Here is a 25,188-nt window from a genome sequence, read left to right on the forward strand (position 1 = left end):
CCGGGACCATCTACATCATATCCATCTCTGTATCCATCTAGAGATGAGTTCGCTCAAGAATTGAGAATGCAATTACTACAGATGGTAGAGATTTTAGAGAGGAAAAATGAAGGGCGAATAGATGAGATACGGTCTTACATAGACCAAATGTTTGATTGTGTTACATTTTTGTGTAGACAAATTGATGAGAAGATATCATCTGTTGTAGAGTGGATTAAGAATTCTAACCCATCAACAACACCTTACACATATCACTCTCCTCTTCGTAGTGGATTTATGAATACTGGAGAAGTATGTGATGTAAATGAGGATCCACTTGTACATGTAGAAGTTCAAAATGATGAGAATGGAGATGGCAATGAGGATAGAGAAGTGGAAGATTATGTGTTGGCAAATGAACCAGTTCTTGTAAAAGAAGCAGCATTGCCCGCAAATGGCAATGAACAAAAACAAGCAGATGATATGAATAACTGTCCAAATGCCATTGAAGTGGAAAATGAGTAAAGACAAACAACAGATTTGCCGAATGATGATCAAACTCGCGTGGAAGAGAGAGATACCTGTGTACCAATGGATTCTATATCACATGGTGATGTAATGGAGTTCATTCTTACAGTGGTGGAAGATGAGTCCAATAAGTCAAGTCAGAATGGGCGCGGGATGAGAATCAAGAAAATGTCACTCATTCTTGAATCTCCGTTCACAAATCCGGAGAAGAGGAGGAAGCTTCACAATGTAAACGCATTTGACCCATTTCGAGAGCTAGATCCGATTAAGGCAGATGATTTAAAGAATTGGTTGGTTAATGCACCTAACAGGTAACTATTCTTACATTAATTATTTTTGTGAAGTTGTAATATATGTTTTTATGTTATTTATTTTATGCAATGAACATGTGGAAATGATATTGTTCACGAAGCCAAAAAATTTCTTTGTTGAAATTCAGAAGCAATTTGGATGGCTCGATAATGATGTAAGTACTTTAGCATTCTATATTTTTCTCATACTTCATTTCATTCTTAAATGGCTTTATACATCTGCAGCACATTGACATAGCGTTGTTGTTGATGAGGGCACAAATACATACATATCCTACTATGTTCCCACAAGATTGTGCAATTTTGGATTGTGCTTTTACTAACATGTGCACCAAGAGGTTTGAAGATTTTGAGCTGCATAAGAAACAAAAAAAGCCAGTAGAAGACTTTAAATGGTTGAAAAATATGACAAGTTATATATGGTAAAAATTCAGAATGGAACAAGCGATGAGATTCTTGTACATCGTTGTATATTCCCTGTAATGTGAAAATGAAGCACTGGATTGCACTTAAAGTGGACATTGCTGAACGAATTATATATGTACATGACAGCATGAAGAGTTTGACACGTTTTGAAAAATTGAAAAAAATCATGCGTCCAATTGTGAAAGTGATTCTTGGAATGATGAAAGAAAGTTTGTTATTCGAGAAAAACTACCCACAAAAGCAGTTTCTATGGCGTCAACATACAGACGTTCCACAACAAAACAATGCGTAAATAATCTATCTTTAAATTTTTTTAGATTTTCACTTATTTTGAGAGTGCATATATTTATTATGACAAATATATATTTGCAGTGGAGATTGTGGGATATATGCTATCAAGTTCATAGAGCTTTTATCGGCCGGATTAGACGTGAAACTTATATCCGATGCTATGATTGAAAGTTGGAGGAAGAAACTAGCTGCTGAAGTTTGTGCTATGCATTTCAATCCATAATTGTTTTTTTTTTTTGGGTATATTTTACACGTTTATGTGGTCAGAAGATATAGAACTCCGATGCTATTTTTGTCTAGATGGTAGTTTTGAAATGATTTAGTTGGAAAATATGTGCACGGATGCTGATTTTTGTCTAGTCAGTTTTGGATGTTCATCAATCTTCCGATAAAATTTATGGATGTTTGTTATTTTCATTATAGGATTTTTCATTCAAATATTGAAGCAGACATAGTTGAAAGGGAGATGCAGTTTTTCATGACAATTTATCTATATGGTGTTCAAAAATAGACTATTATATGAAAAACGGCAGTTATGCGTTTAAAACGACAGCATGCCGTTTGGGTCATACGAATAAAGTGCTCTCCTAAAGTGCACCAAAATGTGCTATGTTTTGTGTACCCTAAATGGCAGCCATAATTGTAAAAGGATCACATGTATTGAATGATTACACACGATTTTTTGTATATCGTATACCTTAAATGGCACCCATATGAGTAAAACGTCAATATGTCGTTTTGGGTCAAGGAGTCTCGAATTCACTCCAAAACTAGTGAATTAATGTTGAAACATCTTAAAAACACTGTACGTTGAAAAATTGTAGTATAAGTTTAAACCCTATACCCTAAATCCTATTATCTAAACCCTAAACTACAACCATAAGTTTGAAATGCCCAGCTGTCGTCTTGGGTCAGGAGGTACCGGTTTCACTCTGAAACTAGCACAACAATGTTTGGGACATGATATACGTCTAGGACATGTTGAACGACTACATGTGCTATGATTTACATACCACACTTGCCCCTTATATTGTTCTTCATTGTCAAGTGAAGTGTAGTGTAATCGGTGGGACTATAGAAAAACTCACTATAGTGTGGACAAATGCGTGGATCGTAAAGGCAAAATATAATTCGAACCTTCGTCTATCAATTTTCAAGTGCTTACGGACTTCATTGCACCAAACGGACACGAAATAAGTAGAATTGTCGCCCATACGTTTGAAACACCCAGCTGCCATTTTGGGTCAGGAGGTACCGATTTCACTCCGAAACTAGCGTAACGATATTTGGGACATGATACACGTCTGGGACACGTTAAACGACTACACGTGCTATGATTTGCATACCACACTTGCCCCTTAGTAGGGCTGGACATGGTCTGATTCGGTTCGGTTCTAACGAAAACCAAACCGACCTTCAATCTTATGTGTTTCACGTCTCTCTTTGCTGAATTCTTCATAAATTTGATTATTAAAATTACAGAAAGAGAAAGATAGCGAGCTCAAAATAATTAAGAGAGATGTTGTAGAGTTTTAATTCGATTTTCTCCAGTAGAAACGACACTACGGTAGAATAACAGATTTGGATAAAATTGAGGTCAATTTGATTAAGTTGATTTTGAACTGAAAATTAGAAATAGGAAAACCATATTTTGTGGTTTGAACCAAATTAACTAGTTAACAAATTTATTTAGAAAAAATAAAATAATTTTATTTAAAATAAATTAATTAAAAAAATTACAGAGATTCGATTATTTGGGTCTTAGCCTAGAATCGAGAACCAAACCATTCCCGTCGGCTCTTGATTCAAATACTCGTTCGGATTTTTAATTTGAGAAGAACTGTCGGGTTCGGTTCGGTTCGGGAGTTTTGTCCAGCCCTACCTCTTAGGTTGTTCTTCATTGTCAAGTGAAGTGTAGTGTAGTCGGTGGGACTATAGAGAAACTTACCATAGTTCGGACAAAGACGTGGATTGTAACGACGAAATGTAATTTGAACATTTGTCCTTCAATTTTCAAGTGCTTACGACCTTTATTGCACCAAATGGACACGAAATGAGTAGAAATGTCGCTCATACGTTTGAAACGCCCAGCTGCTGTTTTAGGTCAGGAGGTACCAGTTTCACTCCGAAACTAACGCAACGATGTTTGAGACATGATATACGTTCGAGACACGTTGAACGACTACACGTGCTATGATTTGCATACCACACTTGCTCCTTAGGTTGTTCTTCATTATCAAGTGAAATGTAGTGTAGTCGGTGGGACTATAGAGAAATTCACTATAGTTCGGACAAATGTGTGGATCGTAACGGTGAAATGTAATTCGAACCTTCGTCCTTTAATTTTCAAGTGCTTATGGGCTTCATTGCATCAAACGGACACCAAATGAGTAGAAATATCGCCCATACGTTTGAAATGCCCAGCTACCATTTTGGGTCAGGAGGTACCGATTTCACTCTGAAACTAGCGCAATTATGTTTGGGACATGATACACGTCGGGACATGTTGAACAACTACACGTGCCATGATTTGCATACCACACTTGCCCCTTAAGTTGTTCTTCATTGTCAAATAGAGTGTAGTGTAGTCTGTGTGACTATAGAGACACTCACTATAGTTCAGACAAATGTGTCGATCGTAACGGCGAAATATAATTCGAACCTTCGTCCTTCAATTTTCAAGTGCTTACGAGTTTCGTTGCACCAAATGGACAAGAAATGAGTAGAAACGTCGCCCATACATTTGAAACGCCCAGCTGCCGCTTTGGGTCAGGAGGTACCAGTTTCACTCCGAAACTAGCTCAACGATGTTTAGGACATGATACACGTCTGGAACACGTTGAACGACTATACGTTTTATGATTTGCATACCACACTTGCCTCTTAGGTTGTTCTTCATTGTCAAGCGGAGTGTAGTGTAGTTGATGGGACTATAGAGAAACTCACTTAGTTTGGACAAATGTGTCGATCGTAATGGCAAAATGTAATTCGAACCTTCGTCCTTCAATTTTCAAGTGCTTACGGGCTTCATTACACCAAATGGACATGAAATGAGTAGAAACGTCACCCATACATTTGAAATGCCCAGCTGCCGCTTTGGGTCAAGAGGTACCGGTTTCACTCCGAAACTAGTGTAACGATGTTTAGGACATGATACACGTCCGGGACACGTTGAACGACTACACGAGCTATTTTTTTCATACAACACTTGCCCCTTAGGTTGTTTTTCATTATCAAGTGAAGTGTAGTGTAGTCAATGGGATTATAGAGAAACTCACTACAGTTTGGACAAATGTGTCGATCGTAACGGAGAAATGTAATTCGAACCTTTGTCCTTCAATTTTCAAGACCAAACGGACACAAAATGAATAGAAACGTCGCTCATAAGTTTGAAATGCCCAGTTGCCATTTTTTGCTAAACAAACAATGCTGCTGTCATTTTTATTAGAATCTGACTTAAAAATCTATTATAATTGATCAAAATATATCACAATGTAAAGATTAAATAAATAATTAACGTCCATCCATCCGTAACAAATGTGAATGAACAAAAATGAACACAAAATGAGTAGACATAACACCCATACATTTAAAACGACCTGATGCCGTTTTGGTCTGAACAAACTGTGATGCTATCATATTTATCAAAAATCTGTCTGAAGTAGCTATCATACTTTGTCAGACAACTATCACAATATATCAAAAATCATCATAATCTATTATAATTTTAAGATTATGTTAAACAAAAAGTGTTCTATGCATCTGTCAGCTAGTGTAGAGCATTTTTGCAAGTCACACGATTATGGCCCCTCTGCCATACCTACTACATTTACGAGTCTTTTTTCCCTCTCCTCTTGATGGAATTTGACGGTTTTTTGGACGTCCACTTTGTCGTCGATTCGAAAGGGGTGGTGACACCTTTGGTTGATTGGATATTTTCCAGTCAGCCTCATTTGCCACTGGATATATACATCAGCATATGCTTATTTCCAACTAGCACTGGTATAATAAGGTGAGCACAAACTGTAACAAGATATTCCCTCAAATTTCGCTGCTGCAAGTGCATGTTTACAAGGAAGTTTTTCCAAATCAAATTCCCTACAACTACAGGTTCTTGCCTCCAAGTTCACGATATGCATTTCATTCTCAACACCGACGTGTAACTCATACTCATTTATTGTTACCACTATCAGTCTCTTTGCATCATTATACTTTTTACGTTTTTTATCCTCAATGGGCGGGGTTAGAGTAGTTGCACATTTTTCAGCCTCAATGTGTCTCTCATAAAACCATTTCTGTAAAGTTTTTCTTATTTGCTCAACCATAACAAGTACTGAAAACTCCCTAGCATTCTTGAATAACGAGTTCAAAGATTCTGCATTGTTAGTTGTCATAATATTGTAACGGATTCCTTTAAAATGTGCTCGGGACCAAAATTCATACCCAACTTTCTTTTCTAGGTATTGTCCAACTGCCGGACTTTTACAATATAGATTTGCCATTGATTTTTCAAAATTAATCAAACTATACTCCTTTGCAGTTGTCATAAACAATGGTAGAATATCGGCCTTATGATAATTTGACTTTATGTTTAGTTGTAGATACCACATGCAACATCTATGATATGCATAAGAATAAACAATCTTTATAGCGTTACCAATGTTATCCTTGCGATTAGAAATGAAAACAAGCCCTTCCAACATACCCGTTACCTGAAACAACTCATCGAAGAACCAAGTCCATGATGCATCATTTTCAGAATCAACAATGCCAAATGCAAGAGGATATATCTGAAGATTTACGTCTTGACACGTGGCAACAAGTAACGTATCTCGAAATTTTGATTTCATAAATGTTCCGTCCACAAAAATGACATGTCTCGTTGATGAGTGAAAACCACGTATGTTTGGTCCTAAAGCCATAAAAAAGTATTTGAATCGGTTATAATTATCAACCTCAATGAACGTTACTTTACTGGGATTATTCTTCTTCAGAATATGCAATACTTGGCCGATCTATCATAACTAAGATCAAGTGAACCTCTTAATAGCTCTATAGCACATTCTTTAGCCATCCATGCCTTATAATAATTTATATCTATGCCAATCTCCCAGCAAATATCATTTTGAATGTTTGAAGGTCTGTATATAATGTTGGGATCCTCAAACTTCAATATGATGTGTTTTCCAATCATCCAACAACTAGCTTATCTATGATCTATGTGGCAAACATCCAATGAACAATTATGATAACGTGAATACTTTTGAATTTCAAATTCGTCACTTTCCTTCAATCGTGTTGCACGCAAACGCCATTTGCAAATTTTCTCAACACAAACTACTACATATGTACTCTTATTTGACTTAGTGACCTTAAATTCAAAAGAGTTTCTTACAGCAAGCATTTGTAGTGATGCTTGAAAATCCTTCTTGTTGCGAAAAATTTGGCTAACATGCATATCATCGACGTCAGGAATCTTAACTGATGTTCCACAAGGATTCGGACAGGCAACAACTTGGGAAATGCCAATGATCTCATCTACCAATATGAAACGTGTATTATGAGTAACATTGTCTTCATTTATCACATGAGAATCATGTATGTAGTTGCCATGCACTACTTCTACCCCATTGCAATAATCATCACTTGTAAAGTTCACAAAATCGTTTTAACAATTTTGATTACATGGAGACAACAGTTGCATATAATTGTCATCGGACTGATCATTTTGCATATTCAATTCATCCATGTCCATCGCATTGTTAGTTGCAACAACATTTGAATTGTATTCATGATTCTCCCGAACATTTACAATATTAACATCCATGTCTTGTTGATCAACACAACCCTTTTCTACAAGGGTTCCACAAATTGGAACTTTGTCATGCAAAGAAAGAAACCAACTAACATCCATATTGCAAGTAATCTTTATTGGCGGAACTGATAATTTTGCCATGCCGGAAATGAGAAATTTCATCTCGATGTCATACACATTGGGATCAACCTTAACTGCTTTTCGGACTTCGTTATACAACTCTGCATATGAGATTGTTTTTTATACAAAAATATTTGTTGCGATGTCTTCATCATTCCCTATCCATTTCCAAATCCATCCATCTTCATCACTCTTTTCAAATTTAACAAAATAACAAATAACAATCATTGCACCAGAGTCCATATCTGCAATTCAATAAAAATATAATAATATATTACTCCATTAATTGTCAAAACTGAATACTATGAATCACAGCTTCAATAACAAACAAAATGTGACTCATATTGTTACATAATAGATTTAAGCAGAGCAAAACGGCATTCTATAGTTTAAAATGTATATGTGCCGTTTAAATTTATTTATGATAATGAAATGCTATAAAAGAATGGGGAACAACTAATTTGCCAACAAGTATATCAATACCACCATTGTCTAATTAAAACGACAGCCATTCCGTTTCGATATTTTACAGCAAATTTTGATTACCCAATTGATTTTTCTCATAGTATACAACTAGAAAATAACAACAAATTGATAATTTTCAATTTATAAAGCTCACCTTCAACTGTGTGAAATCGATTCTTGCTAACCCACCTCCAAAATTTGCACTATTTGATTTGTTCTTGGTTCAAGAAAGGGAACTTCAACATGCAATCATTCATTGTAAGCAAGAATAATGCATATAAAAAAGAATAAAGCTGAATTTGAATGTGGGTTTAATATGATGAAAATGGACTTCGAAACAAGAGAAATGAAGGGGATTGGCCGAATTGACATATCCCAACCCGCTAATTCACTTAGGGATTTATATTTGGGGATTTGGGTAATATTCATTTCCAAATTGGACATTTTAGTCATTTCAGTTTAAGGGTATTTAAGACTTTTAATATATAATCAAATAGACTATAGACTACTTGAACAAAAAGTATTGATATAGGCTATTTTACCAAAGATTATGGTTGACTAGGCTTCTAAAACAAAATCCCCAAGCCCAAAATGCATGTGAGTAACTGAGTTGATATTGGAGGATTCAACATTAGTCACTGCATCTTGGGGATTCAACACTAGATATTAGTCATGAAATTCTCTCGCAAGAATGAATGAAACAATGAAACGAAGATCATTGGGATAGTCGAAAATACTATAAGAAAAACTTTCTTATTTTCCTTCCTTGTAGAATTTTTCTTAGCCGGGGGATCAGAAACAACTAGAGAACTGTGATAGCGTGAAAAATTACAAACAGCTGAGCATTCCCCAGTGTTAAAAATTGCAGTGAGTTTCCAAGTTTAATCTAGTCCAATATTAAGAGTATAGCACAAATGCATAGTTTTACATAAAATGTTTCTCTTGGTTTTGTGATATTAAAACCATTTAACATCAAAATGATACTGAATTCGATAAACAAATCATCAACTCCTTCAACCTTGTTAAAAGGTCATTCGTTAAGCATAAATTTAGTGGGAAAATCCAAATTTTCTGCTATAAACAGAGATCACCCAATGATATTTCGTTAAAAGAAGTATATAAAACGCCAATCAAACTCAAATCACTACAAATTACTCAATGTTTTGATCAAAATCTAGTAAATATAATCAAATTATCAAGAATTCCAACCACAAAAAGTAATAATCTATCAAAATTGATTATGCAAGGCAGGATCAATATCATATTCATTGACTTACAACTTTAAATCTTTTGCTAAGAAAGTTCAATCAAATTAACGGTGTGAATTAGAGAGAGGAAGAATTGGTCACCTTAAAAAGCTCGCCGAATTGTGCACTAAAACTGCACGAAAAGGAGTCAATTCAAAGAAAAATCAATTACATTAACAGTGTGAAATAGACAGAGGAAGAATTGGTCACCTAGAAATGCTCGCTAAATTGTGCAGTGAAACTGAAAGAAAATGAGCGACTACATAAGTATTTAATTCGTGTATATAGCGTCTTTTAGATGGTATGAGATACCACGCTTTGCTTAGACATGTATACAGTGGTGGACGCAAACATTTTGAGTTAATGGGCACAATCAAACTTGCGATAAAGTTGTGAAAAAATTAAAGCATTCCATATCTTACTACCATCAAATCTAAAGACAATTTCAAAACCCAGTTACATTGAGTGAGCTACTATCATCTACTAAATTTTGTTCTCTACATCAATCTCAAGCAAAACTGAACAACTCTATGTACTACTTTATTCATCAAATTAGATATTCTAGTTTGAAGTCATTGAAGGAAGGGGGGGGAGGGGAGGGGGGTAGGGGTTATCTTCTCTATTTTTCAACTTCTATTCATGACATAAGTGACACGTGTGGCCTTGAGGCTCCCTCTTAAAGAACTTAGAATAAGGATAAGACAGGCCATGTAATAGAAATTTGCAATATAACATTTAGAATTGCTTAGTTTGGGAAAGAACTTCTGAACGTTTCACTTCATGACAGAATGCACAAGAAGAAGTTAAACGTCCCGATCACAATGCACTATGTTTTCATTCTATTTAGGCCCCGTTTGAGAGTAATTTTTTGCCCCAAAAAATTGATTTTTTGACCTTTATTTCACTATTTCAGCCGTAATTTTTGACGTCTTCTCTAACGAGTGGATCCCATTTTTCTCCTAACGGTCAAAAAATCAATTTTCAAAATTATACCGAACATGCCCTTAATATTTTACTGCAACAATGCATTGTCAACTCATTATTTCTAGAAAAAAACCAACTGGGCAATTTTAAGCTAGACAACTTGAAGCAAGAGATGAGGACAGTATTCATAGTTATTTAGCTAAAGTCCGATTTTGAAAATCTTAGGCCCTGTTCTCTTTATCGTTTTCGGGTCGTTTTCTGTTTTCGATTTTTCAAAACGGTGAAAACGTGTTCTCTTTCCCGTTTTCGAAAACGAATTTTCGAAAACGTTTTCGAAAACGAAAAAAATTTGTGAAGAAAACACAAAACGACTTTTTTGTCGTTTTGGGCGTTTTCAGTGTAAAACTTGAAAAAATTGAAAACGCGGGAAACACTTTTTTTTTTTATTTTGAGAAACTAACAAAAAGAACGCATTTTCAACAATTTCAAAACAAAAACTCAAAATACAAAACTCAAAATGAATTCAAAACTCAAAACACAAAACTGAAACACAAAGAGAACACCCCCTCAGCTTTTGGAATGGTCCAAGTCTCAAAGGCAGGAGTCCTGTTATTCATTTATAAATCAATCTTAACAATTTGATAATTTGGGAAAAGTAATTGGTTGCGCACCATTTCCAGAGCTCTGAAAATACTCATGAGTAAGGTAAATACTTATGAATAAATCCTCCCATCCGACAATACCTTAAACAAAAACAATTCATATTAAACAAATATCACAAAGAAGCTAAACAATTTCAAGCTTAAACTAAAAAGAGAAAGCTCATCGACCGCAAATCACAAATCATAAGTCTGAAATCACAAATCTCACAAATCACAAATCTAAAATCACAAAGTACATGATTGAAACTGGCAGAATCAAATCTGAAATAAGTCTCAAAAAAAGACTGACCTTTTGGAACTTAGGGTTTCAACTTTGCACAATGAAGCTGTCACGGGAGTGGCGGACTAGCTGTATTGATTGACTTTTGAGATAGTTTAGGCAGGGTTTTGCAAATGAACGGGAGGAAGCAGCTTTGGTATCTGATTATCTGATATGTTAAAAAGGGGAGGACCAATTTTAAGTTGGAGGGTCAGATGACCACCAGGACACCCCCCCCGCACCCCCGCCAATGAGCGTATGTTCCGCGTGGTGGCATGCTGCATTGGCACGTGTGTATGCAGATATCGTCAAAATGCAAGTGCAATGTGCCAACCTAGCATGGCCTTTCAAAATACAAGCTAGTTTGGCCCATCCTTGTCTACTTAATTGGAAATTTCATAAACTGGATTCAGTTAAACCAAACTAACTAAACTTCAGAAGCAAAAAATGCATGTAAGTTAATATTTGAGGATTTAGCATTTACTGCTGTTGGGGAACACAAGAATGGATGAAACCATGAAATAAGTTCATTAGAAGTCGTTGAAAATACTATTAAGAAAATTATGTATTGTGCAAACAGAGTGCAAATATAGTGCAAACTAATCTGAATCAACCTTTCAGCAATTTGATCTTGTGCATTATTTAACTGCCTTTGTGCACCTAATCATATTTATGCAGATTTGCTCAGTGAAGGGTGGGTGTGAATCAACACAAAAATCAAATTAAAAGGAAAATACCACAAACAGAAAGAAATATATGTACAACAAAAATTTAAAGACCTAGACCATATTTCAAAAATGTCAGACATGAATGCTGGGATAAGGAGTACTGATGGATTCTTTCTGGGTAAAAAGATAAGTTGAGGAAGGAGCAATATTGAACCCTATATACATTTAGAAAAACGGAGACAAAAACATTGTCAACATAGAGAAGCGTGGTAAATGGAGGAAATATAGTGACTTACAGCAAATATAATGTTGAACAAGAGGTTCAGGAAGTGATAATGCCTTCATAAATACTGACACCATCCATAAAGAGCATACAGATATATAGATAAACAATGACCTTTTACTTAATCTTTATCTTCAAATTCGTTATACTATTTTAATATCATTTACTCCAATTATGATCTGATTCAGATATATACAATCTCAAACAGATGATAAAAATGATCGAATGTCCCACAGATTACTGTCACCATAGAATTACATGATTTATGACCAAGATGAGAAGACCATGGTAAACCTTGATGAGTTTTATGTCAATGGCATTCTCATTTGCAGAGGCGTGTATCATTGTTAGTTACACCTTATTATAAATAAATCAAGCAAATAAAGGATTTTGACCTCATCTTCACCTTCCCAAAAGATATTGATTCTAGGTAGCTCTAACTTTTGTTGCATGTATTCACAAGGAACAGTAAATTTCATAAATTGGAATGGATTCACCTATTTTTATTTATTATTCAGTCAAAACAAACAAATTTAACTCCAAAAGCAAAAAATGCATCAGAATTATTGTTGGGAGGATTCAACATTAGTTGCTGCATCTTGGGGATGAGAACACAGATGCTAGTCCTGATCTCTTGCAGAATGAATGAAACAGAGTTCATTGGGAATGGTCGAAACTACTATAAGAAAAAATTTCTCAACTTATTTTCCTTCTTTTTAGACCTTTTTTTGCTGGGGGTTCAGAAACAACAATATAAACTGTGCATAGCATGAAAAATTACTACAGTTGAGCATCCCGTGTTAAAAATTGAAGTGAGATTCAAATTTAATCTAGTCTAAGAGTATAGCACATTTTCCTTGTTTGTTTGCCGGGGGAGCGGATAGTTTTACATAAAATTGTTCCTCTTGGTTTTGTGATATTAAAGCATTTAACTGATAATGAATTCGGTAAACAAATTAACTGATATTAAATTAAATCACCAACCCCTTCAATCTCTCTAAAAGGTCATTCATTAAGCATAAATTTAGTGGGAAATCCAAATTTGCTAATCTTACATTTAAAAAAAAAAAAAAAAAAGTATATAAAAAAAAGCCTCCACACACAAAAATATTTCGTCTACCGTTCTTTCTAATTACAATACCAAGAAAAATAGGAATGATAAAATGCCAACTAAACTCAAAAATCACAAGAAATTACTCAAATTCCTAACAGACCCAACATCTCCAAATAGACAGATATAATTGCACCTTGAAGGTTCTCATATATCATAAAAGAATCACATAACTTATAGCCCTACACACAGGAGAAGGGTGTGTGGGGGTGTGTGTGAGCACACTACTCTCTCCACAAGCAAGAAAAACAATACTCCCATGTTTTGATTAAAATCCAGTAGATCTAATCACGTTATCAAGAATTCCAAGTTTCCAATAACAAAAAGTTAAAAATCAATCAAAATTGATCCTGCACCGCATGATCAGTATCATATCCATCGGCTAGCAACTCTAAATCAGTCACAAAGAAAGTTCAATCAAATTAACAGTGTGAAATGGAGAAAGGAAGAATTGGTCACCTCGAAAAGCTCGCCAACTTCTGCACTAAAACTGCAAGAATAGGAGTCAATTCAAAGAAAGATCAATCAAATTAACGGTGTGAAATAGAGAAAGGAAGAGTTGGGTCACCTTGAAATGCTCGCCAAATTGTGCACTAAAACTCTAAGAGAAAGGAGTGAATGCAGGAAGAGTGGATGCATACTTTTCTAATGCTTTTATTTATAGTGTCTTTTACATGGAATAAGATAATGTTCTGATTCCATCTTTACTTAGACGCGTATATTACGAGTGGTGGCATGCTGCGTTGACACATGTATATTCGGATATTGTCAAAATGTAAGTGTGCAAGTGCAATGTGCCACCCTGACCTGATGTTATTCATGGAACTCCCACGCAAGAATGGATGAAACCATGAAAGAAAGAAGTTCTTTAGAAATTGTCAAAAATGCTATAAGAAAAATATGAACTGCTCAAACAAAGTGCAAATAGAGTGCAAACTATTTTGAATCAACCTTCCAGCAACTTGATCTTGTGCATTATTTAATTGCCTTTGTGAAACTAATGAAAATTATGATGAAAAGCCCAACCAACATTTTTGAATTCAAACGGCCATGTAATTAATAATTGGGCTGATATAATTAAATGTGCTAACCTTGGTATGGAAGTTATGCATGAATGTAATGCTCGTAACTTCCCCCTAGACCTAGCTTCTATCGAAGCTTCATCAATTTTATGCCTGTGATATTCTCATTTGAAGAGGCACGTATCATTGTTGGTTACACCTCATTGGTCCATCGTCATAAATGCAAGTGAGACTTCCATATGAGATAAGATTGGCATTAAATAGGAGCTATAGTCATTCGTCTTCCATTCTTTTACAAATAAGAATGCAACTTCAAAATGATACCAAATGAAAAGGCTGAGAAAGAAGAAGCTGACTAGTATATATAAAACAAAATATTCAAATTCTTGTTCTTCATACAATAACAATCCCTATCTTTCTTCTTCTTAGACAAGTAGGCTGAGCCTCAAATACTGCAATCAACAACGCTAAAAATGCCTAAGATTCAACACCCCTCAAAGTAGTATTGGAGCTGCCATTTCGAACATCCAGCTTATAGCCAGCACCATAGGTGGCATCAACAACACCAGTCAGTGCCTGGCACGCCATTGCCATTCCCTTCTACTCTATCCACTTTATGGGGATGGTGGTTTCCTTTCACTCCTCTAAAACCAGGAGGTCCACATGCAGTTTGAACATGCTTTAGATTTGGATCTTTCCGAGGTCGGCCAAGTCCCTACTTCACTGGTAGGACTGAAGGAGGCACCAACATTGTCGCCTTGGATAACTTGATTCACTTTCAGAAATTACCATTTACAATATTGAAGCAATTCTTTTGGTAGAAACTGGTTTTAGGCACGTGTAAGTAATGTGCAAGGCACGTGTTGTAACTGTAGTGAAGCATTCAATAGTATTGATATTGTGAGTGATTTGTGTATGATATTAATATTTGTAAAATCTTACTAAAAGAAAATTTGGGAATTTAGTAGAATGAATTGTATAGGCTTCATAGCTATAAATACGGGAGGGTAGGTCCATTTTTTCAGGCACAAATTAGTGAGAAAATGGGAGGGAGAGGCACCCTCTGGGAAACTGACCAAACATATACACAAAACCACAAAAATACAGCAATTGCAATCTGATTATTATCAGATAATTAAAGCCTTTACCTTTGAAGAGTGTATAAGAGATCACGTAGAGATTATTATACACAACAAAGCTTGATTAGAGTGAGAGTAATTTTAAGAAGGTACAGGGAAAGAGTGAGAACTAATGGCAAGAGTTTCCAGAGGATAGAAGGGCATTAAAGATATTTTCACAATTATGAATAAAGTTAACGATGCAATTGCTACATGTCAAACTTTGAGTGATTAAGTGACGAGGGCGTAAACAAACTAATGATATTTTCTCAATTATGAGCAAAGTTAAGGATGCTACTGCTATATGACAAAATATCTGTGGTAAAGTGACCAGAAAGTTAACAGGAATTAAACTAAGAATATGATATCACTTTTTTTCTCAATTATGGGCGAAGTTAATGGCGCTCTATCTTCTTCTTAGATAAATAGGCGAAGACTCAAATGCTGAAATCACCAATGCTAAAAAAGCCTAAATATCAATCAACATGCAGCAAAAAATTCTAACTAAAAATGCCAAAATTTTTCATCAACATTTGATGATCTCCCCAGAAACTGCACCAAGAAATGGTAGTATATCTTATTAACAGGAAAAAGGAATACCTCACAAGAACAAAGCACTGATTTTTTACAATATTGAAGAAATTCTTTTAGTAGAAAAAAGCAATAAAATAAACATGTGAAAAGGATAAAATTGCATATAAGATGAAGCTGAAGAGAAATTAATAACCAATTAAAAATGAGAGGTGAGAATTATTTCAAGACTTTACCTTGCGAAGAGTATACTAGATTGGACAGAAATATTATTTTGATAAAGCTTAAGTAGAGGGAGAGAGTAAATTTAAGAAACTTGGAATAGAGGGCTACAGAGTGTAGATAGATAGAGAGAGAGAGAGAGAGAGAGAGAGAGAGAGAGAGAGAGAGAGTTTCTGGAGGTTAGAAAGGAATTAATGATAATTTCTCAATTATGGCTGAAGTTAACGATGCTATTACTACGTGTCAAAATTTCAATGATAAAGCAACCAGGCAGTGAACATGAATTAATGCCATTTACTCAACTGTGGGCAAAGCAAACAATGCTATTGCTACATGTCAAAATTTTCTCATGATTAAGTCGCCAAAAATGTTAGTACCAAATCCTGGAGTGCCCAGCACATTGAGATGCACATGCCTTTGCTAGACATCTCCACCAATTCCATAACTCTTGATGCTTCTTTCTTTTCATTTTTTCGAACATTTTCAAGTTACTGGTGTAAATTGTTTTCCAACTGGGAAAATGCGAAAAATAGATGACATCCACAATTACTCAAAGACCTTTTGCTTTCGATTAATATGCAAAAAAAAAAAAAAAAAAAAAAAAAAAAACTTCATATTCCTAAAAATGTAAATTTATCTGTGTTACTAAATATGACACCAAAAACAAATGAGTTATCCAGTAGGCCCTTTGAGTAACGTTTCAAGTGGAAAAGAGCCACCAATTTAGGCCCTTCTACTGCCCATAGAACACTTGAATAGAATCCAAACTGTAACACAAAGCATATTATACAAAATTCAATCCCATCATGGGTACAGTCTTACATTCAGGACCATAAAATTCACCGGGGTCAAACAAACTAACGTTCAACGCGAACAAAATGGAGCTTTTAATGAAACAAGCACGGAGAATACATAAACCGATACACAGACACAATGATATATGCATATGCACACAGGCACACTGTCACGCACAGATAAGGGAGCTCTTTCTTGTACCTGACCATCCCATAAAGAATGTATTGGCCTTCTTCTGTCATTATGATCCAGTAATTTCTGCAGTTCAATAATGAAATTATGGTTATTTAAACATATATTTTCTGTCACTAGCTTTAGACCAACTAAATGCTGAGTTTGCTCTATCCTTTTCGAATTTTTCAAAGCTAGCAGTTACTAAAATTTTTCTAAAATATGTCAAAAAAATAGGAAACCATTTAGGGGAAACAGTTTATAGAAAAATTGCCTGCATAATGTTCTCAGTGTATTTACCAGAACTGACAGAATTGTGTGTGTGTGTGTGTGTGTGTGTGTATTGTATCATTGATTATCTAACTTTCTCAAATATTTATCAAACAACTTTCTGAAGGTATCTAATTGTGCAAAATTCCCAAAGAAAAATAGAGAATAATAATTAGCAATCAGGCACAGAAACACTATTATCAATAAACTGAAGTTTTAATTTTTATACTCTCATCATTCTATTTGAAAATTCAAAAAACATAAAGAAAAATCCCAGAATTTTGTAGGGCCCCCTTCCCTCCGCATCCCACCCATCAGGGCTCCAGCAGATTATAGCTCAACAAAATAATTCGCGGCAAAAAAAGTCATTACTGACGTCGAAAATAAGTGGGAAGTTAAAACACCAATATACAATTGCGAATGCTTCGATTATTACCATTTTGAGTAGGCCAGCAACGCGGGTTCCTTTCATCACATGCCATTCCACCATGCTTTAGCACTCAAGTATTGGCAAACAACAATACAAATACTGGATTTGGGACTGAATTAATAGGTAAGAATAGAAAATTGTTTACCGTTTTAATGAATTCAAATTGAATAAAATAATGTTATTTGTACTAGTTCATTTTAGTACACATCAGAGTTGGAGTTGTAGGAAGTGATAAAATACTATCACGTATCAACTCTAATGGCCATGTATATGTCACATGGGTGATTACAATAGCGAGCGACTGTAAATAACATTACTTAATTGAATAATCGGACAGCATGGAATCAATTAGAATCAGCAATAGACCGATTTCAATTCGACTCCAGTGATTCCCCATAAAACTGTCTGGCATATTTGTTTTAGTTGTGCTACTTGTACAATTAATTTGATAATTTATAAGTTTTTACATCTTACACATTTTTAAATTAGTTGCTTAACTCTTTTTATTTTATTGTGTTATGCTGTACATCCAATAATAGATAGGTGTGAAGATATTTGATTAAGTCAAAATCACATCAACCAAATAAAAAATCTTCAATTTCATCTTACAATTAACATCACATAAGCACAAATGTGTTTAAGTGGTGAAAATTTTTGATAATTTAAATTTAATTTAAAGTCTCCTTATCAATTCATAAATAGTAATTTACACCAAGCGCTCTATTTTTTTAACTAAACATCAACACATCGATGGAATTTAGAATTTTCTAACCATAATATCAAACTCACATGAATCAAAAGAAGGGTATGTGTACATGACCTCCAAAAATAAAAGAATACAATATATGAAGAAATGAAATATCAAACCAAATACGTTTTCAATATTTTGCAAAATTAAAAACTGAAAACATCAAATTGAACGCCCCCTAAATAAAGCAAGTAAAATCTCTAATGATCACTAATGTTGGGAAGGTCATGTCTGTTTATATGAACAAGAGCAAGGTGGCTTAGGCATGGTTGACTATCAATTTAGGGTAAATTCGAATGGTTATCAATTCTTATGTTATGGGAAAAAATTGAGATAATATTTATTAAGTTTTAAATTTATGAGAATGAGTATGGCTAATCGCCTAATCGTATATTTATTTTGTCAATTACTATCTATTTCAAAGATAGTAAATCTTTGGATCTATTATCATTGTGACAACAGATTTAACGATTTTTACTTTGGATCTATTATCATTGTGAGAACAAATTTAACGATTCAATAAAGTTGAAGTTAATAAAAGATATTTTATCATAGATTTTGATATAACGCATTGCAAAAATTCGTAAAATTTAAATGTGAGATTAGTAAATAACTGTTGTCACTGGAGAATAAGTAAACAATAGCCTCCGTGAAAGATGATGAAGTTTGTTGGATTTTTGGTCTACATTTTCATCGCAACTCGAGAATGTCGATTTAAAATGGAAAGATGTTCCTTGCTCATACATGAGTTCAAAATTCGTTGTCGTTCAAAAAAATTTCATGTCAGATCGAAATACAAGTATAGTTTTTAATCATAAAACTTCGCCATTTATACCTTTTTCCTCGACTAAACCTAGATGCTTGATGTTCTTTTTCTTTGTTCCCTGTGTGGTGGTAAATGTTTAAAACAACAAAAATCTCTATTTGTTTGATTACAAGAAATATTACAGTACAAGGCAAATAAGGTTAAATTATGTTTATGGTAGTCTACAATCGAGTCTGCATAACCAAAACCATTTACCATCAAGCACCTCTTTCCATGCAGAAAGTGCATATTTGATGACAATAATAACAAGAAAAATTTTTACCGAGGGAGGAAAAACAGTGCACACCTATGAGATTTTATGAGTAATTAAGCACAAAAGAAAAGATCAAGGGAAGGAGATTGTAGCAGACGAGATTTAAAAAGGAGAGATTCATCCAAGTCAACTCCTATGTGACTAAGGACCATTTTAGAAATTCTTGTGACTGAAGGAAAAAAAAAAAAAAAAGGAAAAAGAAAAAGACGACTGAAACTTCTCCTGTCACAGCTTTTCGAGCCTCCAAGTCATAAACTAAATCCTTCTGAAATCTTTAGTAGCGCACTAGAAATTGTTGAATTACAGCAGAAAGGAGATCACAGGCATACTTGGGAGACGTTTCTAGGCTCATTCTTTCGGATCAGTTTCAGTACTCTTAGCTTCATTCAACTTCCGAAGCAGAAGATGGTTGTTCAGGTACGTGAACGGGAATCTCCTTCATATTTTCCTGCAAAGCCTTGAATAAAGCAAATCCCGTTTAGGGTTTATATATAAAAATCTGTGTACATAAATTAATGAAGATGTTGTTAAGTTGAGGCAACGTCTTACCTGCAAAAGTTCAGTCATCCTTCCAGTTCCATAGTTGTACAGAGGTGACGGGACAGATGCAGTTTGTGCTGGCACAGTTGAGTAGTCATTAACACCGTAATCTTCAGGTGAAGGTTCCCATGCATCCTCACCGTTTTTGTTGTGAACCTCTAACGATCTTGAAGAGCCCGCCATCTGTAAATCCATTGATTCCATGCCTTCTCTTTTTTCAACCTCAGGCGTGCCTTCCTGCAATGAAGTATTTTCATTCCGCATGCTTTCTTGTGCAGCTTGATGCCCAAATTGGGGTCGTATGGCAGTAGGAATCTGGCCAGCAGGTTTAGATTGAACAGGTGGTAACATAGCTAATGGTTCAACCGACTCCACATCTCTGTCTTCCAAAAACAACATAGAAGCAGCACGGGATGCATCAGAAGACATTTGGCTACAAGTTCTCAGTCCACTTGATGGATTGACAGGTTGCAATACAACAGGAACCACAGTGCCCCTCACGCCCACTGGAGGAACAGAAGATACTATCTTTTGAGATGTATATTTGCATTTTGCGCCTAATGCTCCAGCTGTTCGAATAGCAAGTTTCTGGCCACGCGACCAAGTTCGGTTTTGAGCTGAGAAATTTATGTTGTTTCTTCTGATCATTTGAACATGTGGGGCTATGTCATTTTCAGCTGTGACAGGAACATAGTGTCCTGGCTTGAAAACAACACCTCTCAAAGTAGTATAGGAGTTGCCAATTCTAACATTGAGCATATAGCCAGCATCAAAGGAAGCCTCAATAACACCAGTCACTGCCTGGCCCACCATATTGTCATTTCCATCTACTCTATCCACTTTATGGGGACGGTGGTATCCTTTCCCTCCTTCAAAACCAGGAGGTCCACGTGCAGTTTTAACATGCTTCAGGTTCGGATCTTTACGAGGGCGGCCACGTCCCCGCTTCGCTGGCAGGACTGAAGGAGCACCAGAGTCGTCACCTTGAATAACTTGATTCATTTTCAGAAATTACTGCTAGCTCACAACCAAAGCTCGTTTAGATCTTTGGCCCTGCAAACAAATAAATCAACAAATTAAGGATTTGACCTCATCTTCAGCCCCAGAGGATGATGATTCTAGGTAGCTCTAATGTAAATTTCATAAATTGGAAAAGAATTCACCTATTTCATTTATCCAGTTAAAATAAACAAATTTAACTCCAAGAGCAAAAAAATCCATCTAAGTTAATATTTGAGAATTCAACATTAGCTACTACATCTTGGGAATGCGACTGCAGATGTTAGTAAAAATTTCAAGCACGAATGGATGAGACAATGAAATGAAGTTCATTGGGAATCATTGTAAGTATATAAGAAAAATAAGAACTGTGCAAACAGAGTGCAAACTAATTTGAATCAATATTTCAGCAACTTGATCTTGTACAACTTTGAACTGCCTTGTCCACCTAATCATATTTATACAAATTTCCACCGCTGGAGGTGGGAGTGAAGTGTGAGAGGGATTAACACAAAAATCAAATTGAAAGGAAAATTACACAAACAGAAAGAAACATATGCACAACAAAATTTTAAAGAATATACCTCGAGGAGCGTTGATGGATTCTTTCTTGGTAATAAAATAAGCTGAGAATGGAGCAATGCAGAACCCTGTATACAATAAGAGAACAGAGACAAAAACAGATAGAGATGTGGTAATTGGAGGAAATTGTGGTGATTTAGAGCAAATATACTGTTGTACAATAGGTTAACAAAGTGATGATGTCTTCATGAATCCATGACAACTCAAACCATCCATGCATAGCGCATATATATATATATATATATATATATGACCTTTTACTCAATCTGCCAAGCCGTTATATAATTTTTAATATCATCTTCTCCAACAACAATCAGATTCAGATTTATACAATCTCAAACAGATAAGAAAATGATAGAAAGTGCCACAGATTACCCGTCGCCACAAAATCACATGATCTCTGACCAAAATGATAACACCATGGTAAACCTTGCTGAGTCTTATGTCCACGGAATTCTCATATTAAATCTAGAGGCGCATATCATTGTTAGTTACACCTCATTGATCCATTATGATAAATGCGGCTAAGACATCCCATATGAGACATGAGACAATGCATTAAATAGGAGTTATTTTCAGAAGAAGAAAATAATTATTCTTTTCCTAAGCCGAATGCAGAAGTGCCCATCATATTAAGTACTTTCAAAGTAAAATATTTTTTATTGCAAAAATTTTTAAAAAAAAAAAAAATGTATAAATTGACACAGAAAATTGGATGTTTAAAGCTGGTGGTGAAATACAGGGAATGGTGGAAGAGTGACATACAAACAGTCAGAACAGAGTTTCTTGACAATGGAGGGGACCCAAATGTTTCGGATGCTTTCCTCATAAATGGTCAACCCAGTGATCTCTATCAATTCTCAAGATCAGGTCAATTTCAGGGGTGACCAAGAAACAATATAATAGAGGTAAAGTCTAGAATAAAAAAATTGAAAATAAACGTCACAACATATCAATCAATCCATGAAGAAGGAAAAATAGCAAAACCCAGAGCAAGAAATTAAATTTCTCGCAATCAAAACAACCTAAAATTTAAAAACTCGGAAGCATCTTTTACATGCATATGCATAATTATATATGCGGTATAAGAAATCAACAAAAGCAAAGCTAAGTAAACCCAACAACTAATTCAACCTTTTCATTTACAAGAACCTTACTTCGATTATTTCCCAGTCTTTTTTGCTCTCTTTTTTTCTGGTGAAACCACAAACCCTAGGAGCTGTAACCACTGTCAGCCTTTATATCTGGTCTAGATTCCTTGCCACAACGGCCATTGGAGAAGACTGAAGTCGTGTGAACAATGAAGCAAAGGAAACAGCAGTAATAGCCTTTTTTGGAGAAATGTGAATGGAAGATTTAGTTGGGGACAAAAAGCATACAACAGATATGAACCACAATGGAGGAAAATATGGTTCTGCAATTTGAAGTAATCTCTGGAAGAGAAATGAAATGAGAAAAGTGAATACGGACAAAAAACGGCGTCATTATACATCTCTTTACATTTTGACTTGTGTTACCTGCCATATTGTGTCATTATACCTTTTTAATACCATTTACTCGATCTGATTTAGATTTTATATAATCTCAAACAGATTTTTGAAATGAAAGAAAGTGCCAGTGTATCACAAATTACATGGTTTGTGATCAAGATAATAACTCGTTGGTAAACTTTGATGAGTATTGTAGCTATGACTTTATCGTTTCATTGTTCAAGCACACGACTGGTGAAGTAAGTACCAATGCCAGCACATAAGAAAGAATAATAAAAACAAGTGATATTTTGGGTTAAAAATTGATTTTTTCTGAGTAGTCCTACAACCTAAAGAAGCTAAATTTGGTACATGCTGAAACTCTCTTGACAAGGGTATGGAGCACATTGCCTACAGTGAGTCCCACCCTTCTCTGGCAACTATTGAGACTTGCTGAATTCAGCTTATGCATAAGCTTCCTTCAAAAAAATTGGCATCTACAGCCCACGGTTAACTTTAGTTCATGGGAAATTACTAAATGTAACAGCATTGCAGCTTTTTCACCTGACATACCACATTAGCTCATCGTGATAAATGCGGCTAAGACTCCCTATATGAGATAAGACGACGCATTAAATAGGAGTTATTTTAGTTTGTCCACTACTTTTTTACAAGTAAAAAATGCAGGTTCAAAACGGTATCAAATGAAAAAGTGGTGCAAGAAGAAATTGACTCGTGATAAATGCGGCCAAGACTCCCTATACGAGATAAGACGACGCATTAAATAGGAGTTATTTTAGTTTGTCCGCTACTTTTTTCCAAGTAAAAAATGCAGGTTCAAAACGGTATCAAATGAAAAAGTGGTGCAAGAAGAAATTGACTCGTATATATAAAACAAAATACCTATGTTTCGGTTTGCTCCTAGTAAAATTAACGAAACCTATCTTTTTTCTTCGTACACGAGTAGGCTGAGCCTCAAATACTTTATATCATAGCACATTAACAATTCTAGAAACACCTAAATGTCAATCAACAAGCAATTAAAAAAACTCACAAAAAAAAAGGCCTAATCATTAACCGATGCAACAAAATATACTGGCTTAAAATTTCTAAGTTTCAATTAACATGCAACAAAAAAATGTTAACTAAAACTGTCTTAATTGCAATTAACATGCAACCAGGGAACTAACAAAAAACGCCTAAATTGAAATAAAAAAATGGATTACAGCACCAAAACTGCACCAGCAAATCGTAGTAGATAAAACCTTACTAATACTCACAGGAAGTCTGATACTTTTACAGTGTCAGAGCAATATTTTAGCACAAAAAAGAATCAATATAATCAAAATTACAAAATACACTTAGTAAATGGATGAAATTGCGTGTATGATGAAGCTGAAAGAGAAATAATTTAAGCAAGATTAAGACAAGAAATAACTAAATAAAAATAAGAATTTGAAAATAATTGTAGATTTTACCTTCGAAGAGTTACTGAGAGTAATAAATATTTACGATAAGATTAAGTACAGTGAGAAGGTAATTAAGAACCCTAGAATAGTTGGAGTACAGGCTACATGGTGCAATGCGAGGGTGAATTAATTGAAAGTATTTTTGAAAAGTTAGAAGGGTATTAATGACAATTTTAATTACTAGCGAGGTTAAATATGTCGTAAATTACAAGTTTAGCCCACGTTTGAGCCAAATTATTATGAAAATGAGAATGAAAAATATAGTCATTATAGACCCTACACAAGAGATAAAAATCAAATATGGTGACTTAATATAATGGATAACGATCATATTTTTCATGTTAATGAGGAAATAATGGGGCTCAAACAGAGCCTTAATAGTGAATGACAATTGTACCACCAATAAATTATTGCCTCTTGTGTCACTCACCCTTCTCTATCAAACATACTTGGATCTATATACCTTTATTTTATCTTCTATTTTTCTCTCTTTTCATAATACTAGTGTGGCAACGTGCGTTGCACATTAGTTGGTTTTGTTGGAGGTTAACGTGAAGTATAAATGTATAGTGATTGCTAAATGAATACATAGAACAAATGTGTTGGTGCAGTGATCAAGTGGAATAATTTGAATAAACACATATGCTTATATTT

General features: G+C 34.9%; 2 protein-coding genes and 1 long non-coding RNA gene across 8 annotated transcripts; all 3 read right to left on the reverse strand.

The window, feature by feature from the left end:
* Nucleotides 1–5,518: 5,518 nt before the first annotated feature.
* LOC111392302 lies at nucleotides 5,519–6,457 on the reverse strand. The gene has a single exon (XM_023017614.1). It carries the CDS (start codon nucleotides 6,455–6,457, stop codon nucleotides 5,519–5,521), a length of 939 nt encoding a protein of 312 aa, XP_022873382.1.
* Nucleotides 6,458–7,297: 840 nt separating this feature from the next.
* Nucleotides 7,298–13,838, reverse strand: LOC111392297. 3 transcript variants are annotated; one of them, XR_002702245.1, is made up of 5 exons: nucleotides 13,658–13,808; nucleotides 13,549–13,579; nucleotides 9,285–9,315; nucleotides 8,090–8,171; nucleotides 7,298–7,715 (listed from the first exon to the last, which is right to left on the reverse strand). It is a non-coding gene; the product is annotated as an uncharacterized LOC111392297 (long non-coding RNA). The 3 variants fall into 3 exon arrangements; XR_002702243.1 differs by having other exon boundaries at nucleotides 8,090–9,315; nucleotides 13,658–13,838; XR_002702244.1 differs by lacking the exon at nucleotides 8,090–8,171 and having other exon boundaries at nucleotides 13,658–13,801.
* A 5,721-nt stretch (nucleotides 13,839–19,559) lies between these two features.
* Nucleotides 19,560–24,655, reverse strand: LOC111392292. 4 transcript variants are annotated; one of them, XM_023017606.1, is made up of 4 exons: nucleotides 24,544–24,655; nucleotides 21,599–21,640; nucleotides 20,025–21,068; nucleotides 19,717–19,932 (listed from the first exon to the last, which is right to left on the reverse strand). In XM_023017606.1, exons 3-4 carry the CDS (start codon nucleotides 21,015–21,017, stop codon nucleotides 19,858–19,860), a joined length of 1,068 nt encoding a protein of 355 aa, XP_022873374.1. In that variant the 5' UTR covers nucleotides 21,018–21,068; nucleotides 21,599–21,640; nucleotides 24,544–24,655; the 3' UTR covers nucleotides 19,717–19,857. The 4 variants fall into 4 exon arrangements, with proteins under 4 accessions (XP_022873375.1, XP_022873374.1, XP_022873373.1 ...); XM_023017605.1 differs by having other exon boundaries at nucleotides 21,599–21,664; XM_023017604.1 differs by lacking the exon at nucleotides 24,544–24,655 and adding an exon at nucleotides 22,754–24,524 and having other exon boundaries at nucleotides 21,599–21,664.
* Between the last annotated feature and the right edge of the window lie 533 nt (nucleotides 24,656–25,188).

This window comes from Olea europaea, unplaced genomic scaffold (assembly GCF_002742605.1).
Source record: "Olea europaea var. sylvestris unplaced genomic scaffold, O_europaea_v1 scaffold915, whole genome shotgun sequence".
Lineage (NCBI taxonomy): Eukaryota > Viridiplantae > Streptophyta > Magnoliopsida > Lamiales > Oleaceae > Olea > Olea europaea.